This window comes from Ascidiella aspersa, chromosome 9 (assembly GCF_963924565.1).
Source record: "Ascidiella aspersa chromosome 9, kaAscAspe10.2, whole genome shotgun sequence".
Taxonomy (NCBI): domain Eukaryota; kingdom Metazoa; phylum Chordata; class Ascidiacea; order Phlebobranchia; family Ascidiidae; genus Ascidiella; species Ascidiella aspersa.
This window is the reverse complement of record NC_139455.1, coordinates 24,352,870-24,370,955: the sequence shown is the minus strand read 5'-3', so window position 1 is coordinate 24,370,955 and position 18,086 is coordinate 24,352,870. Positions and strand designations below refer to the sequence as shown.

The 18,086-nt window shown below is 37.9% G+C and overlaps 1 protein-coding gene across 1 annotated transcript in view; it reads right to left on the bottom strand.

The window, feature by feature from the left end:
* LOC146134558 (epidermal growth factor receptor-like) overlaps positions 1 to 18,086 on the bottom strand; it is an 87,713-nt gene that overhangs the window by 48,261 nt on the left and 21,366 nt on the right. Inside the window, exons 3-4 of the mRNA XM_083397533.1 lie at positions 10,783 to 10,955; positions 4,116 to 4,279 (exon numbers count right to left, since the gene is read on the bottom strand). Of these exons, the coding sequence (XP_083253659.1) occupies positions 4,116 to 4,279; positions 10,783 to 10,955 (337 nt within the window). The remainder of the gene's footprint in view (positions 1 to 4,115; positions 4,280 to 10,782; positions 10,956 to 18,086) is intronic.

Genomic DNA, 18,086 nt, shown 5'->3' with positions numbered 1-18,086 from the left:
GCGATTAAATATTGATGCGCTGCTAAGCAGACTCCAGGCGCGTGCCCGCCTTAATGGGAAAGCAAATCCTGGCCGTTATTTTGAGGCCGACTCGAAATTAGACTTTTGAGGTTGTTTTTCGTTTTTTTTAAATCTCGCCTTCGTGCCAATGATTCTGCGGTTGGAAACCTTTTTCTTTGTTTTGTGCGTGTTTCAAAATATATTGTGGGGTACTAGAGCTTGTAATAAATACACGAATGGGGTAAAAATTGGGCCTTTTTCAAACTAAATCGAGTGAGTTTAAGGCATTTTCCAGGTTTAAAAAAATGTACAGTTGATAAATCTGCCTGTTTTGGGTGATAAGAAAGTAAACGATAGAGCATTGGGCGATTATTAGGAAAAACTTTGTGCTCATTTTGGCAGTTTTAAAAGAGGGTTTAACATCTGACTACAGTCTGAAGTAAATAGCTCAAAAGACCGAAAATGCGCCCACAAAGAAGCCTGTATGACGTCATAGAGTCGAGCGCGACTGAATTTTAGACAAGCTGCGAAATTCCCCTACATTGATGGAGTGTTGGCTCATGGGAAAAATAGCAAAGAGCCTCTCAAATTTTGTAACTCATAAAAAGCAAAGCGACACCCATTAAATTTGTGCGTGTGTTTTTAACTAGAGTCGGCTGTGCAACGATATTGCAGAGAAACGACGCATGCCTGTTTGTGCTTGTAATTATAGCATGTTCGCCTGCAAAGTGTTAAATATTTCACCTCAATACTCTTTTCCTTTCCTGGCCGTTCTGGCAAACCCAGCCGGCATTTCGACTTAGCTAATCCCCAACGCAGTCCCTATTGTGCTGTATAGTGTCACGCGGCTACTTGATCAAAAACTACAGTCAACGATGCACTCCTTACTGGCAACACATGTTTTTACTGCGCTGTAAGCTATTTTATTGAAAACGAACTATGTTGAATTATATAAAAGTACAATAAATCTATAAGCGACCTGACAGTATAGCCTTTTTAAATGCTACGACAGTTTGTTTAGTTTCGATAGCACGGTGGTCATGTTCTCCATGTTGAAATATATCATATTTTGGCTATTTACAAATGTAGAAAAATGACAATAACAGTTGTTTTTATTGTCTCGTAATGGTGATTTTGAATGGCGTTGAAACCTAAACTCGACAATCGACACAAAAATCAGCATTTCATAGCAACAATATAATAACAAATTTTGAATGGTTGTAAGTTAATACCTTGAAATATTTTTTCTTCTATGTAAAATAGATCGGCAACGGGGAGTAGGTATAAACGTGTCAACAGGAAAACCTGGTTCATTGTCACTTGGTTTCTATTCATAGCCGTTAAATACAATCCTATGTATAGGATTTAATGAGGTCGCTTTATTACCAGATGTTAGCGGTTTGTTGGAGAATGGGTTTGACCGCAAAACGGACAACGGGCTGTATACAAGGATTTTACGCGCATTTCTGGGAATCGTAATAAATGGCACAAACGTTGACCAGGTGAAATTATTTCCTCGAATTTTGATTGTGCTCTACTGAAGAGAGTTAACGAGAAAAAAGAGAATGAAATAGAGCAAAAAATGAGAAAAAGAGAGCGAAGAAGAAAAAAGAGAATAACAGACCAAGTCACTAAGATGTAACGTGAATGAGAGAGAAAAAAGGCGAGGGAGGGAAAAAGAGAAAAAAGAGAATAATAGAAAAAAACGAGATGTAGAAGAAAAAGAAGAGTAAGAGAAATAAAAGAAAAAGAAAAAAGGAAAAAGAGCGTAAAAGACGGACTACTTCTGTTCCGCGAAATGTTTGCGGACCAACAATCCACCTTTCCGTAGTGAGTCACGCTCTCTTACTGGAGTGTTGTCAATTCGATGAACTAATGCCACAAAGTGCGGGACGATTATCGTGTCGTATTTTTTTTACGAACGTTTATTTTTGCCAATTAACACACATACACACCTTAAACGACTTAGATGCATTAAAACACACAACGAATAGCACTAATGACTAAACCGCCATTAGCCACTAATTGAGCGTTCTGTCTTAAGGTATCCTTACTGCATGGCAAATACAAAAAAACCAAAATATCATAAGAGCCCTTAAATCACGGAAGTAGCAACTTGAAATATCGCTCTTTAAAGCAACAAAAGTATTGTAGTCTGCACGTTTCACATACGCGCATAGCTGCATACCTTGGTGCTACTCAGGTGCAATTAAAGACAAAAGGACTAGAGCTAAACAGTCACGAACCAGAGTGAGAGAACGTTCTGTTTAAACAAGCAACGTGGGGAGGGAAATTGTCCTATAACTCAGTACCCTAATGCGCAATGGGTGGTAGTAGCGGGTTGTTATGACGCAGGTGCAACAAGCGACAAGCGTGTAGTTTTAAATCATTATATTTACAAAAATACGGCGTAATGTTTCTATACTTACAACTCTTACCAAAATATGTTCATTTATTGTAGATTTTTTAGACCGTCTGAAATGGTTACAGGATTTAATACTACAATTAATTAATTTATATAAGTAAATCTTTATAACTAATGGTTACTTGTATTACTACACATTATAGCGAAACTATAGCGACATGACATCATAGTTATAATTGTTTGGGCAATTATAGTCATTTGGACAAAACTATCAGATGATGCCATGTGTTATTTGCGTGTTTTTACGGGACAAACACGATAATCTACTAAATTGGTATTATACGTTGAAAACGTATATGAAATGCCAATCAGTACGCCGATAAAAAAAAAAAACGAAAAAAATGTTCCGCTGGCCACAATATGATTCTAAACAACACTGACTGGCAAGCATCGATCAGAGTTAGCAGCTTCACATTTGACACTAAATAAGGAAGGGGGAACATACAGTACAGGGGTTGCGTTGTCACACGGCATAGGTATGCAAACTATGTCCCGTCCAAGCAAACAAAACAGGAGCAAAGCCTGGTGCGCCCTTTCGAGAGACAAATAAGTGTTTGGTGAGCAAGCTTTGGCGGCCCACTGTAGGCCAAAAAAAAAAATTAAGCCTTTATTCTACAGCTGCTGTGTACACGGCAAATAGTTACTGTAATTTGCATACAAATGCTATTAGAAGTGCGTTGAGCACGTGGAAAAATAACAAATCCAAACTCACAGTTAGTTAAAAATGGGTCTAACTCGAAATTCCTCAGAAAGAGTTCGAATTTTGCGAGTTGGTTAAAAATGGGGTCAATGGTGAGTAAACCCTCAATTGTACGTATCACAAGACAGCCCGTTCGAATAATTGAACCACGCCATTCAGTTGCCTTAGTTCCATGACAAAAAAAAAAAATAAATAAAAACAGAAAAAGACCCAAAACCCATCACATGTACCTTTATAAAGTATATAGAAAATTTGAAGTCTGAGTACATGGAAGATTTAAATTCATGGAAGATCAGATTCTAAAACTAAATATTCAATAAAGTGCCATGAAATAATTCGCATTACCAACGTTTGCAAATGGAGCCATTTGATTGGAAAGCAAACACTAATATGACAAACCTTTAAACAGATCTACCACATGTATTTATCGCAAATAGTGGGCCTCGAAGCACCTTACATGCCACCAGTCGCTGGTATTTACGTTGAAGAATACCCGGAATTTGCCAGAACCACGGATTTGCTTGAATCAATATTTGTCTTGCTTTTCCGGTAAAGGAGTTGATATATTTTTACTGAGAACTCTATTAGAATTAGGGCAAGAAAACGTCCAACACAAATTTCAATTTAATTAAAGACCAGGCGTTTTCACCGATAAAGCTTTTTGTGAATTGCCAAGGCTATAGTGTTTTCTTGAGTTTGAACTTTACGTACCACAGGTCAAAATGATTGTCAGAACAGCCTAGTTACTCTGCTCTCTATTTCATCAAATTGTATAATCCTAAAGGTTTCTTTCAACACCATTTTAGTCTCCATACTGTGTCTTTCAGTATATTTTCGAAGCCAAATCAAAATGTAAGTTTCCGTTCAATCAACTTTTAAAGTCTAATCGAAATATAAGCACTGGACAAATATATTGTCAGATTTTTCAAATTTTTTTAACTTTTTACGAAGTATTTAAAATCTGCTATAAAGGCAAGCAACTTTACTCACATTTAGCTTTCGGGTTTTGTTTATCGATGTCAAACTTCCACTTCCCCTTCTTTCTCTCCGCTGGGTTGAGGATGTCTTTCCAGTCGACTTTATCGGCGAAACAAAGCTGCGGGTTGTCGTCCAACAGAACTCCACCGCGGACGATCTCAGTGAGCGATTTGAACCTGAAAAAGCAGTCGTTTTAAAAAAAATATAACTAATCGTTGTGAGGATAACTTAACTAATCGTTGTGAAGATAACTTAACTAATCGTTGTGAAGATAACTTAACTAATCGTTGTGAGGATAACTTAACTAATCGTTGTGAGAAAAACTTAACTAATCGTTGTGAGAAAAACTTAACTAATCGTTGTGAGAAAAACTTAACTAATCGTTGTGAGAAAAACTTAACTAATCGTTGTGAGAAAAACTTAACTAATCGTTGTGAGGAATAGGTAAGCTGGTTATAAAATTCATTTACTAATAACTAAGGGGGAACGAACGGCACAAAAACATTACAAGGAGGCTTGGTAGAACGAAAGTTAAAAATCTCTGGTTGAAACGGAAACAAGGCCAATGGTTTGGAGGAAAACTTTAAATTGTTCTAAGTAAAACCAAACCAAACGATTAATGTAAATGCTGCGAACAAACACGCAGCGCTTATAAATTAGAGTATATCGTACGAATGACCTGCCTTTAAAGTCAGCAACGGGGTTTAGCTAGCTTCAGGTGCCAAAACAGAATTCAGATATATTTTAAATACAGCCATTAATGAGAGTTTATCGAAAGAATCGAGTGTAGTTTAAGTTGGAAAAGGCCGCTCTCCAATACTGAGTACTACACAGCAGGCCATCTACTATAGCACTAATCGCGGCCTTAAATTGAATCACGCGGTTATCCTTACACGAACGCAAGACACCGCTTGGGGAATGACGTCATGACGCAATGGGTTGACGTCATATACGAAGACACGCGTGCATTTTTACCAGCGGTGAGTGAAACGGACACATAGCTGCGTTGAAAGATGCTATGCAAAGGAAAGGTGAAGGGCAATTTACTAGAGAAGCCTTGCCCGCGGAAAAGGGCCTGAAATGCTAATGGTAAAAGCTGGTCTATCTTTGCATCAGCAATAACAATTTTTTCAAAACTTAAAGTCTCAAAAGGAATGTGTTTTTTTAAGAGACAATGTAAGTTGATCGAAAATGAAGCTTATTTATACTGACGATGTAAGTTGGCCAAAAAAAGGTGCTTTTTAAAAAAGGGGCCAGCAATCAGTTTTACACAGCAGAACAGATTTATTGCGGTCCGGCCATCACAATAAATGTTAAGTATTGGAATTGATTACCACTTGCTGACCTCCTTTCGCTGCAACAAGTTCTAAAAGTACGCAAAATCTAAACTAATGTCAATATGATAAAGTTAGAAAGATGCCTTGGCGGCGAAAAAATACCCCTAATTTATTTTTTGCTTCGCGTGGACCACGGTAGGCACGAAATTTTCAGAGATGACGTCATAAATTGACGTCGTAATACAAATAGACTACAGAAACCCGCTGATTTCGATCCAAAAATGTTAAAGGGAAATGGGGTCTTCATACATTCAGTAAAAAACTGTTTTATTTTTAATTAAACTCTTTTCATTGGCAAATTGATTACTTCTCAAATATACACTAACATTTCAATTAGGCCTTTATGGACCTCCTAAAACTTGTTCACGGACCCACAAGGGGTCCATGGACCCCAGTTTAAGAAACCTTGATTTATGGTGATATTTTAACTAAGGCCCAAAACTCCTCCCGACGCTAACGCTACCGTATTTTGCTCTGAAATGTTATTTTATTGCCGTCAATCTATTCATAGAGTTCCGCTCTACAAAATCAACAGGAATTTTTCGGAAAAACAACGAAAAAAATTTCAAAAAAGCAATATTCCATTTAAGCGGTATTTTTTTGAGGCGAAATTGCAATTTACGACGGCGGCAAATTTACAGCAACAGGCTCGCGAACAAATATTATGTCGCACGACGTTCAACGAACGAGATGTGCTCGTAATTTGCCGGAAATGTCGAATCGATATATCGACTCTGCGGACCGCAACCTTCCCGCTTAAGTCGTTTCAGGTCGTTTTCTGCTGCGCTGTGTAGAGTCCATTAACGTGTTACACGGCCGAGGCAAAGTTACAGCGGGAAAGTGGCATAAAACAGCTATTTTCGTACGTTTTTCGGCATCCGGTTATCAGAGCAAAATGCCATGAAAGCGCAAATTGACGTTGACTTAAAATAGGAAAAGATGGAATTTAAGGGGTGGATTTTTATTGTTAGGGTAAGCCGGTGTTTCTCAACCCTTTTTTCGCGCCGACCCAAATATTAAGTGCAAGTATGACATCTAAGGTTTGGCGACCCAATTGATTTTTCTTGTAAGCGAACTAAAAAATAGCTCCATGTAAGCGAACAAAAACTTTGCATTAGCATAAATAGTTTCGAATTTAAATAACTATACATTATTTGTATTGCTTCCTTAATTTTCCTAATTGAGAAATCTTGCTCAGAAACACTCTCAATCAATATAAACATGTGAATTACTGCGGTCGGCGACCCAACCAAATCAAACAGCGACTCAATTCTGGGTCGCGACGACCCATACGTTGAGAAGCATTGCTACACACTATATGTACTTAATGTACGATTATACTGTGTGTTCAGGCCATTTGATCTCAGTCAAATAACATTGCGTATTTTACGATTATTATGGAGAAAATCTTGAAAAACGTTATGAATCACCGACATAAGGCTTAAAGGAAAAGCAATGCATTTGTGGCCTTTGCAATGAAATCGATTGAATCTGTCATATGCCTACATTTGAATCATTAAAAGGAGCAGAAATATGGGATGACAACGATTTAAAGGAGCTGCCAAGATGAACGAATATTCCGTCGACAACAAGCGACATGACATCTGCCTTTAAATAAACCTAATTCAATTTCCACATGTGCTTCTCACATAACGCATCACCAAGATGTCTGTTTATCCTTGAAAACGTGATCCCATAGGGGTAAACAACCACAGAAAAGGTTTTCGAAAATCGTCGATATATGGAATTCAATAAAAAATAACATGAAAAGGGATTGTAGCAGCAATAACCAGCAGGTGTTTGTCCATTTCGAGGTGATCATTCTTTATCGACGCGTGAAAATACGGCGGTCTCATGGGACTCGTGTTAAACGGATCAGCGTGCAGAAAAGCGACGTGCGTCAATTAGCGTCATTTTTGTCGCTTGTCGCCGATTCGATATTTGTACGTGTCGCGTGCTGTTATTGCTCGTCGCTTTCATCATGTGGATTTATTAAAGGCCATCAGTCGAAAAAATACGACTGGGTCTACCAGTGAAGCATAGCACTGCACTATACAGACTGGGACAGATCTCAGCTAGACACAAGTAATGGTTAGACTGTAAACAAATATAAAAGCATAAAAAAATTGTCTGCGGGAGACCCCATATAGATACGAAAGTTTTTTTCGCTGCACGCAACCAAATAACACATATTTAGAAAAAAAAACATCAACGGCATTACACAATTTAATCCGCCGGATTACAAAAAAGCGTCATGTAGGTATTAACGATGCACAAGTCTGTACAAATGTGATATTTGTTTTTATAGTGTAATCTGTTTAATATCGATTTTGCAGTAAAACCGTCAGATGTGTTAAGTGTTTACACCATAAGACACCACAACATATTCGAGTTCATTTACCTTGCTTCAAACGTGTAGTGCAGCGCCTCTAGGTAAAGGCCGCTTTAAAGGAGTGTCATGTACCGATAGCAGGCTGCGGTTTCGCTCCAGCTAATTAGCGGCTCGGGCGCAGCATTCTTTATCGATTTCTTTACGCCTTTCGCCTGTTTTTCGGTCGACGTCTTATTTTTAGCGCGAACACCCGAGAGTTTTGGCCGCAGCCTGAAATACCTGAGATCCCGCGCCGATTTTTTTATGCATTTGACCGATGGCGACCTTTTTTCGCTGGACCGAGATTAATTTGCACGCAAAGTTTCGAGAAAAAAACTCTGGAAAGTTGGGAAATCAAAGAAAGGAAACGGACAGTTTGCACATCAGGGTTGCCAGAAAATTTTATGAAGAATATTCTTTGCAAACAAAATTTGTAGGTTTTTAAAGTCCTAAAATTGGATCGCTTGATTTTTTGGCATATAAATCGGAAACGAAACAGAATAAGGACATTTTTAACAGAAAATGTAAAAACATTTATTAATTCCTTATTAACGGCACTTTCAAAATAAATGGCTTAAGCCGGACATAAAACAAATTCAAAGACAACTCAAAAACTGTGCGTTTCTTTAAGCTTTTGCTTTTTTCCCCCGCAAGTTCAACTTTTTGTTAGTTAAGTTTATTAGGGTTTGATTTAATTGAGGAGCAACGTCGTGATTTTTATATTGAATCTAATGTACACTGAACAGCACAAAGAGCGTTTTAACGTTAAAAAAAACTCTACTATTTTGTCTGAGTTTCAACTGACCACCAAAAACCTAGCAAATTGTGATATTGAAAAAAGATATTTAAAATAGGTTTTTCTGGCATGTTTTAAATATATACTATGCCTGGTATACTATGCTTTTAAATATACTATGCCTGGTAGCAACAGCATGTTTATTCAACAAATATGTTCGCAATAAAGCGACAAAAAATAATTTTAAAGCTCAGGAAATGATATCTGAGGGTTTACCGCGGCCGCAATTTTCAGGGAAAAATACGAAAAATCTCGCCTGAAACCGTCAAAAAATGCGTGCCGAGCGTCAGCGACGTGCGATCTGTTTACCTCAAGACGTCAGTTGGAGATCGCATCAAACGCACCATCCACAGAACAACGATAGCGCACTTGATGGATTCCGGTTGTCAAAAGATGCTGGCCGAGATCGGCCTGGGAGAATTGGCGCCGTCGGAATGGGGGGAGGTTTTTATTATTTTGATTTTTTGAGGGGGGGGGGGGGAATCGCGGCACGAATATGACGCGAAAACAAAATTTCGAGATAAGTACAATTGACAGGTGACGTGCGATTTTTTTAAACGCGGTGAAATTTGTTTTGTGTTGCAGTGATAGATCTTCAAAATCTTACCACGACACGGCGAAATTAAATTGCATTTTCTGACGGTATACCATTTACATTGGGATTGGCAAACGCTTTTTCGCAGCACTCGTGCAATCTTTTTCGGACCCATGGTTAAGAAGCACTGCTTTAGGCAAAAATCATGTAACGTTAAAACTTGTGTGAAAAAATTAAAAATGCCGCTTTGCAAGTCGTTCCCGTCAAACCGCTTTAATTAAAAAACCGAAAAAAAAAGAAGATTTAATTAAAAAATAATTAAAAAGTACCACGTGCCGCAGAATAAAATGTTTAAGAACCGCTGATATAGAGGAACATAGAAAGTGCCAGCACAGCACCATTCAACCACTAGGATCAATTCCACTATATGTGCTCAGTTGGAAAATCCCTGCTTTCAGTAAAGTCACGCCTGGCACCGACTGTTACAGTAACGGACAAGAACCCGTGGCTAGTTTCTCAGCCCATTTGAAAAGCCACTTATACTGCAGTACAAAAAACGCCTTATATTTTATGTAGAGAAAATCACAAAAAATGAATCCTTTTTTACTCAAATTTTCAATTTTCGGATGGAATGTTCTAAGCTAGTGAAAGGGCCGGCAAAATCATCAAATCGTTGGAGAAAAAATGAGTCTGGAACCCTTTTGGGTGGCCTTGAAAGTTGGCCGTTTAAGCGGCTCAAATGGCCTTCGCGTATGACGCATGAAAGAGCCTACTAATCTGATTGGAAACAAACAAATTAGATTGATGGTGGCGTTGGCGGGAAATACGTCGGTCGTTTAAACGGGAGAAAATGACTGGGCATGACATCGTACGACTTCAAGTCAGGCCTTTATTTCGTTTTACCAAGTTTTATTTGAATTCGTGCAAGGCTGTGCCTTTTTTGCGGAAATTGAATCGAGAACTGGAGTAGTTTTTTCGGAGAATGTTACACAACCAGGTAGAAATTGTACCACAGGAAAGTTTTTCAAGTTAACTTTTTTATGGCTTTGCCAAAGGATTAAAATGAGATTCATCTTCTTGTTTTATAAAAATATCACAGATTAAAAAAAATATTTGTAAAAAAACCTTGATCAAACTTTAAGCCCACATTCCTCTGCTTTTTATCACTTTTGGCCGCCAAAAAAATACGCCAAAATTAAAAATTTTTCTGCAAAATTTACGATTCTGTTAAATTTATGTAGCATCGGTGACGAATAGATTCTAATTAATAATACGTATTTCGGTCACGATCTGCAATCTATGCAGCAATTTCTACCATAAAAATTAAATTTACCATAAAACAGTAGGTAAAACTGTTGGTAATTCAACTTATTCACGCCAAAGCCAATTTTGTCCAAATAACCTGGAAAATTATTTTCGAACGTTTTGACTTAATTTATTTTGTTTGTGTGGACATAGCAATGACGTCATCGGATCGGATCGGATCGGATTAGGATATTTGTATGTAAAATATCGGGTTTCGAGATTAAAATGTCGAGTATATAGGACATTCTCACACATACTACAGATACGTGATGCCTAAACTTACAATGCGGTGTTTATTTATGGCTTAAAAACTTTGTCATCAAGAGCGCACTCACTTTAGGTACTTCATTCCCTGTAGAGGGTCTTCCTTGTTGTAATTGTTCGATATGACGACCGAATAGTTTCCCCACAGAAGCTCCCGACCTCTTATAACCTTCAGTTTGTCGAGAGGAACCCAGGGTATGTAGTTGACTGCGATGAGAAGGTATCCAGTGATCTCCTCAATATTCTGTAGAAAAGACCAAAATTAATGTCAACTGTTTATGTGTATCAGGGGTTATTGAACTGGGGTCAATGAACTAGTTTTAGGGGGTCCATGAAGACCTAATCGAAAGTATATATTTAAGAAGCAATCAATTTTTCAACAGAAAACGCGTAATTAAGCTTTTGTACTGAATTTATACAGACTCCATTTAAGTTTTAGATTAATAAGCCTTTTTATATAGGCCTTTTATTAAATATATGTAACACCCTTTTATAAACTCCGGTAATTGCATAACGCCACGATTATTACCAACTTAAAATATTTTGGAATAATTCCAATTCGTTTAAGGAAACAACTGTCTTTCAAAAAGTGGATATTTTGAGAAATTTAAGGGTTTCTAGTTTTGCAAACCGTGAAATATAAAGATCCCGACTCACAAAACAATTTTTTTTTTTCAAAAGCAAGAGAGGTCTTTTAACAAGAAAATGTTCAACAATAAGTTGCCTATATATGTACAGCCCAGACATATATAGACACAAGCAAGAGTGTAATACTCAAAGTGAGCAAACAAAATGTCCGCAAAGCTGACAAGCCGCTTATTCTTAATCTGCGACCTTCCTAAAGAGCTAAATATATCGGGCGCTGCCGAGTCCGGCGATGGAAACACCTAAGGTGTATTTGCATTAAAGATTTACAGCAGTCTTGTCAGTGTACACACACGCAGGCACCATATAGTAAGACGAAACCTTAAATAGTATGATGGGCAGTAGTGGTTTCTTCTGAGCATGAAGCTTGGTTGAGTTTGTTTTGCTTTTAAAACCACTAAACCTAACCTTAATAAAAATTCCTTTTTTGGTGTTGAGATGAAGAAATCGATTTCTAAGCAGTTTTCAAAACTTAAGGTTGCGTTTCGGTAAAAAAATAAATTTGTTTCTACATTTAAGAATATCAAAGCCCATACAGAAGTAGGTATCATTTTGAACGTTTCGAATAATTCTTTATTCATTTTCAACATCAAAATGATACCTACTTCTGTATGGGCTTTGATATTCTTATTACGTCTTACTACAACCTCCAACCATTAAGCTCCAATGTACAATGTTTTTTAGAAAATTGTTTTCACTTTTACCACTGCGATAAAGCGATCATGAGGCGACTCTAAAGAAACAATATCCAAGCAACCGCGATAAGCTGATCATATTTGGCCAACAAGTGGTTATCGCTTTTTTATGATTTGTCACGTAGCCTCCCCCTTAGATAACGTGCACAATTTTGTCAAAACAACGTGTGACGTTTATGGACAAGATTTTTCCAAAATGTGACAAAATTGCGAATGCAATACGAAGGTCTAGACAACATCAAAAAATTCTAACTTATTGCTAATTTTTTATGTTTCGTTGGCTTACAAAAATTTCAGAGACATTTTCGTTATAATATTTGATTCTCGGCAATTTCTTTAAAAGCAGCCGATTTCTTTTTTTTTTCAGCTAAAAATAAAGTTTTCATATCGGTTTTAATGATGTTGTAAATGAAGAAAGAGATATTCAAACCGTTCAAAATGCTAGCTATATATTTTTGTATGGGTTTCGACATTCCTACTATAACTAAAACCTTCAACATTATGCGTAACAGTTTAAAATCTATGTTGGAAGGTCCAGGTAAAATACCACACTTCGCAATTAGCTTATAGAGTGTTGCTTTGAAACAGCGCGTGGTCGCAAATCAAGTGGCCTTGTTGCATAATTTATGACGTTTCCTAACTCTCTACAAACTGCAGTGTTTTAATCAGGGGTAGGGCGCATGCGTAATTCGTCCATATACAAAAAATACTTTTAACCGTTTTGCAAGCAAAAACAAATATCTTTTCAGGTTTATTTGTAAATTTTATTTGGTGAAAATAAAATCACATTATTTCTGCATTTTATTTACGAATTCATAACAATATTTCGTCCTTTTTTTATTTTTTTTTATTTTTTTTATTTTCGTGATTCGCATCTAAAAGTGTAACGCCTTTTTATCTTATCTGAACGATATTGAAATCCGTCTAATTTTAGTGGCCTTTTGAATGTGCACTGTTATCGTTGCCTAAAGTGTAAAACGCCAGTTTTTAGTACAACAGGTTTTCAATCTCCAGAAAAGAAAATCTGTTGCTGTAATTATGACAAAAAACGTGCACTTTAAACCCGTTTCGCCAAACCGCAGTCAAAGTAGATTGGAGGCGGCACAGGTCCAGCTATACAACGCCGGTACTTAAAGCTAACTCAAGTACATCGAGCAATACGCCTATACGCCGGGCCGGTGATATTACAGGTTATAACGCTGCCGGCTACGCAAGGATTCTCACTCAAGGAGCCGCACTCACGGGTCCAACAATTAAGTCGTTATACTCTATTCAATCTTCTTTCCCGAAAGCTGACCGGCGCTCCTTTCTGAATAATAGATTGTCGTGATTGAGTTTCAAGCGTTTTTTTGTTTGGATTCCGTTTTTTTAACGAGACACGCGAGTCACGTTCTCAAGGCCCCGGCTGGAAGTATTTATTTCTTTTGAGGGAATTAATATGGACAGTAGAGACCGTGCCCTTAAAATAACCATAAAGCACCAGAGATAAACTACCTGCATAAGGATGGCAACGTTATAGAAGCGTTTGCGGAACCGTCTTAATTAAAAGGGAAAATGCAATACGGATAGCACAGATATTGTGCTGCTTTTTAACGTTTGTATAGTTTAAGGTTTAAACCAATTTTAAAGTAAGCTTTTAGTTTAATAGTTGTGTTTGGGAGTAATTTTGGCAATAACATGTAAAAGAAAAAGGGTTAAACATTTCATTTTATCTAAAAAAAATATTTCAAAAAAGGCAAAAGCACCGTTAAAACGTTTTCTTAATAGTGTGGTTTCTTTTTTTAATTAGGACGGCCACCATGGAATCTTAAATGACAAGTTTATAAACACGGCATGTTTTTCAATAGCGTATCACCAGACAATGTACTTGGAAATCAAATTAACCTCAGCTGAGTGCGAAGCAAAAACAACACAACAGTAAAACAACATCACACCCCGATATGGCTTTGCGCTCGATCGTGGAAGTTTTGCACGCTTCGCTGCTAGTCTAACAACAGACTGTAAATGACCAGGGCCTATTTAAAACAAGCTCTCCCTTTCACTAAAAAAAACGTTCAAAACGGGATTGAACAATCTTTTCGAAATACGTAATTTTACAAAGGCCTTTGGAAAGGTTTATCAAAATTATTCGGCTACTATATGAGAGTATGTAAGAAGTATAGTTGTCAATAAGTTACATACACTATTGAATAATGGGTTAAATTTTGGCTGAAACCTTGCAATACTTTTCTTTGTCATAATGCTTTGGTAAAGTCATGGAAACCAGTGGGCTATAATTTGACTTCAAATGTGTAACGTTTTCTACGATAGATTACAGATATACATAAACCTCTTCATAAAATTGGTTAAACTGTAATTTGAGACTAAATAATCTTTGTCAAGCAGTAGATCGGGTGTCTTGGGGAAGGCTTACTGATGGCAGTGGAATGGTTTGGTTAGCCTTTTAGTTGCATATTTGCGCACTTTATCGAACAATAACCTCAGTTTCAAGGCTCCTTTTTTAGACGCCCTATTTCGATGCAACTTTGTGACTTCATGTCTGAAAATTTCCAATCGTCCCAGTAAGAAAAATATTCTAATTTTACACTAGTTTGAAACCCTAAAAAGGTCAACTTGAACTTCCGCATTTTAAATACCATTCAATTCGAAGGAAACGTTCAAACAGCAACAAACAGATTCGAAAGCGCGTTGTGGCGTAACAATAGACGTTTGTTTTGTAACCTTAGCGCGACCCGAGGCCCAAAAGGAACCGCCACAATTCAAACAACACTCGACAACAGAACGCAGCCTTGAACCATTTAAATAAACATTTCGCCTGCTCGTCTGTACCTATTGTTGTTTCGCCCTGACACAGACTCTATTGGTTAGAAGCCCGTCTGCCAACTAGCATTGGCGCAATGTAAACAGGGCAAAGTCCCCCGGTTTAAATGACCTCTTAAAATGCTGTTTTTTTGGGGGGACACCGCAAAACTGAAAAGCTTGTTGACCTTGTGAGCAGTGTATTGCAGCAAAAATAGCAGATGCAATCGAATTTGGCCTCATCAGCAATGCTTCGTTTTTTGTGTTAAGTTCACAGAAACAAAGCGTGTATTTCGCCCATTCAAACAATACCTATAGTAGTGTTTTGACTGAGGGTAATTCTTAGGTTTTCTGTAATGTGCAGCCTTGATAAATAAAAAAGCGCCTTGTTATTAAGACAAAGTTTAGCAACAAGCATAAACGAGTTGCTGGTTTTATAAGAAAAGTGTCATGTGATATTTTTCAATGAGGAACAACTTTACACAAACATACCTAAAACAGCTTTTAAATTATTGTTTTGATCGTATCGTTGACAACATAGTGCACAGTTTGTTTTTCATGAAATGCACATTTAATCTGACTTACTTAGTGGCCCACAAGTGTTTTCAATGAGGCACTAGGATTTTCATCAATTGTTTTTCTTTATCGTAGCGTTAACAATATATATCACAATTCAACAGCCTCGTAATCCGTCTAAAATCAGACTTAGAAATCATCCAAGCCCGAAATACACAAAGCCAGCATTAAAAAGAATGAAAAAAGTGTAAAAACATCCCCGGGGTTGTAACACTTTCACAACAGACAACCCATCAGCCGCTCTAAAGTGCCAGTCAATCAAAACTCCAGTCCCTTACACGCTTTAAACACCGTCTTAACACCATCCAAGCTAATACAGCTATGCTTGAAAGGCGTCCAGGGCTTAAATGCCCTAATTCGGCTTAGAGTCGGATTTAGAACCCCAGGAAAAAGCCCCTTACCCCAGCTCGCACGCAAGCGACCCAATGGGACAGGGGGTCGCGCTTGGGCGCCAGGTTAAGTGGGCTTTTACCCCCTACGAGTATGGTTGGGCCTGCGGCTTCCGCGCGCGCTAGAACGCTTGGCGTTAATTGTGTTCGACCGCGAGGGAGCTTGCATATGAATGGCGCCGTACAAAACGTGTGCACGTTTGTGTGTTTGTGTGTGCGCATGATTGTGAACGTGTGGGTGTGCGTGTGCGACTGTGCGTGTGCGTGTAGGTGTGCGTGTGTGCGTGTAGGTGTGCGCTTGTGTAAAGAAGCAACTGTTGCAACAATTGGCCGTTTTTCGGAACCAATTTAAAAACACAGACGAACACATATTAAACCACGTTTTGAGCTTTTTTATATTTTAACCAGTCTAAAACGTCAATTTCAAAGTAAGCAGGATGCTATTTTATTAAACCGTTGTAAGCATTTTTTGTATACTTAGGCTAATTTAAAGTGCCAATGTAATTTAATTTTCTGTTTGCAACAGAATCACAGTGGTTAAAACCGACAGGTCTATGTTTGCGCAAACCATTTATAAAGATCAAAGGGCCATTTTGCAGTTTACAGTCCTGTGTTCAGTAACATATTCGATTCAAAATCCGTCGAAGCCTACATAATTTTACCCTTTGTAGGCATATTTACACACTGGGACTGCCATGTGTGTTTTTTGGATGAACAAAAGCGACAGGTGTCTGTAAACGTTGTGCAAATCAATGGGCGAAAAATCGAACTAACTGCTTTTCAAAGCAGTCATTTGCATTCGGGCTTTGCAAAATGTGACAGTCGGTGCTAGTCTTAATGAGATCAAATTCGCGTGTTTAATGTGCTTGCCCAAGTTTGCTTTTGTGCCCTAATTACGGCGAATTAGACCTTAGAGGTCGCTTCCTAAATAAGGATAAACGACAAAACAGCGAACAACCGCCAGCGCCCTTAAAAAGCGCTGTTTACAAAACCGGCATTGTTGCAAAGCGGGGGTAATCCGGGGGCGGAGGGGCCCGACCCAAGTACAAAGCCGCTCTAAAATTGTTGACCCCTAAACAGGCCCCAGGGGTCCAAAATGGGGGTGATTGGCTTCGGAATGCGCGCCTTTCGGCCGTAGCTTGTAGAAAGCTGGCTTTTCACCCTTGTAAATCGTAAACACACACTATGTACGACAATGTTTGCCTAAGCTTTGCGGGTGGCAAGTTATTTGGAAAAGGTCGGGTGCTGTCAAGGTTGTTAAGGCCTGAACACAAATGAAGTGAAACCCGTTTGTAAAGCTAATTTTTTTATTTCTAAGTGTAAAAATCAGTGAACTTTGTTCATATTCGCTTTTTTTCTTGTCAGGTGTTTAGGGAAAGTTTTTTGTTATAAAATGCGTTTCACCTTGAAATGCACAAGTTATGGCTTGTTTTAAGGTTCAAAGTAAAATACCATTTTTATTGACGCAATTTTAATGTTATTTCAAAATACGAAAAACATTTTTTTACTGCAAGTACAGAGGTTGTCTTTTTAAGCCTTAGGAGTTTGTGGATTAAAGTTAGAAACATTTCTTTAGCAAAAATATACGGAACAGATCAATAAAATAGGAAATACCCCCCCATATAAAACAAAATTTGCAAAAAAAAACAGATTTTCTTTAAAATCTTTCGGTAAAAAAAAAGCCGAGGTCGTAATTCTTAGTTAAAAACGCAATATTTTGAAACCCAAGTTAAGCGTTGCGACGGGCGCCTGCGTAGCTAGAAACCCGAGACTTCAACAAACAATAAATAAAACATCAACAGCCCTGCAGATGCTCGTTCTGCGGAACCTTTCAAGGACCAAGGGGCCAGCCAGGGTTAGCCGCGCCCGGGAAAAGTCATATTCTCAAGTGTGAGATGCGCCGAGCCTGGCTTTTGAGTGCGCAGAGAAAATGAATGAACCGTTTTCGAGTGCGCATTGAAAAACGCATAAGGATCGTTTGTGATGGAGATGCTACTCAAATGGCGACCCACAACATACGCTGCTGTCCAAATTGTTCGAAATTTGCCCCAGATTTCGGTTTTAAGACCTTTCTAGACGGTGTATAAATGTATAAAGTATTGCTAACAGGTAAAATATTAATCACAAAATATTTCATATAGCAATTAATAAAAAACAGCTTCTCTGAGAATAATCAAAAATAGATTAATAACGTGTTTAATAGCTTTAATCTTTATTTGAAATTTTTACACTGATGACAGGTATCGACAAAACGTTTGTGAACAGCAAAAT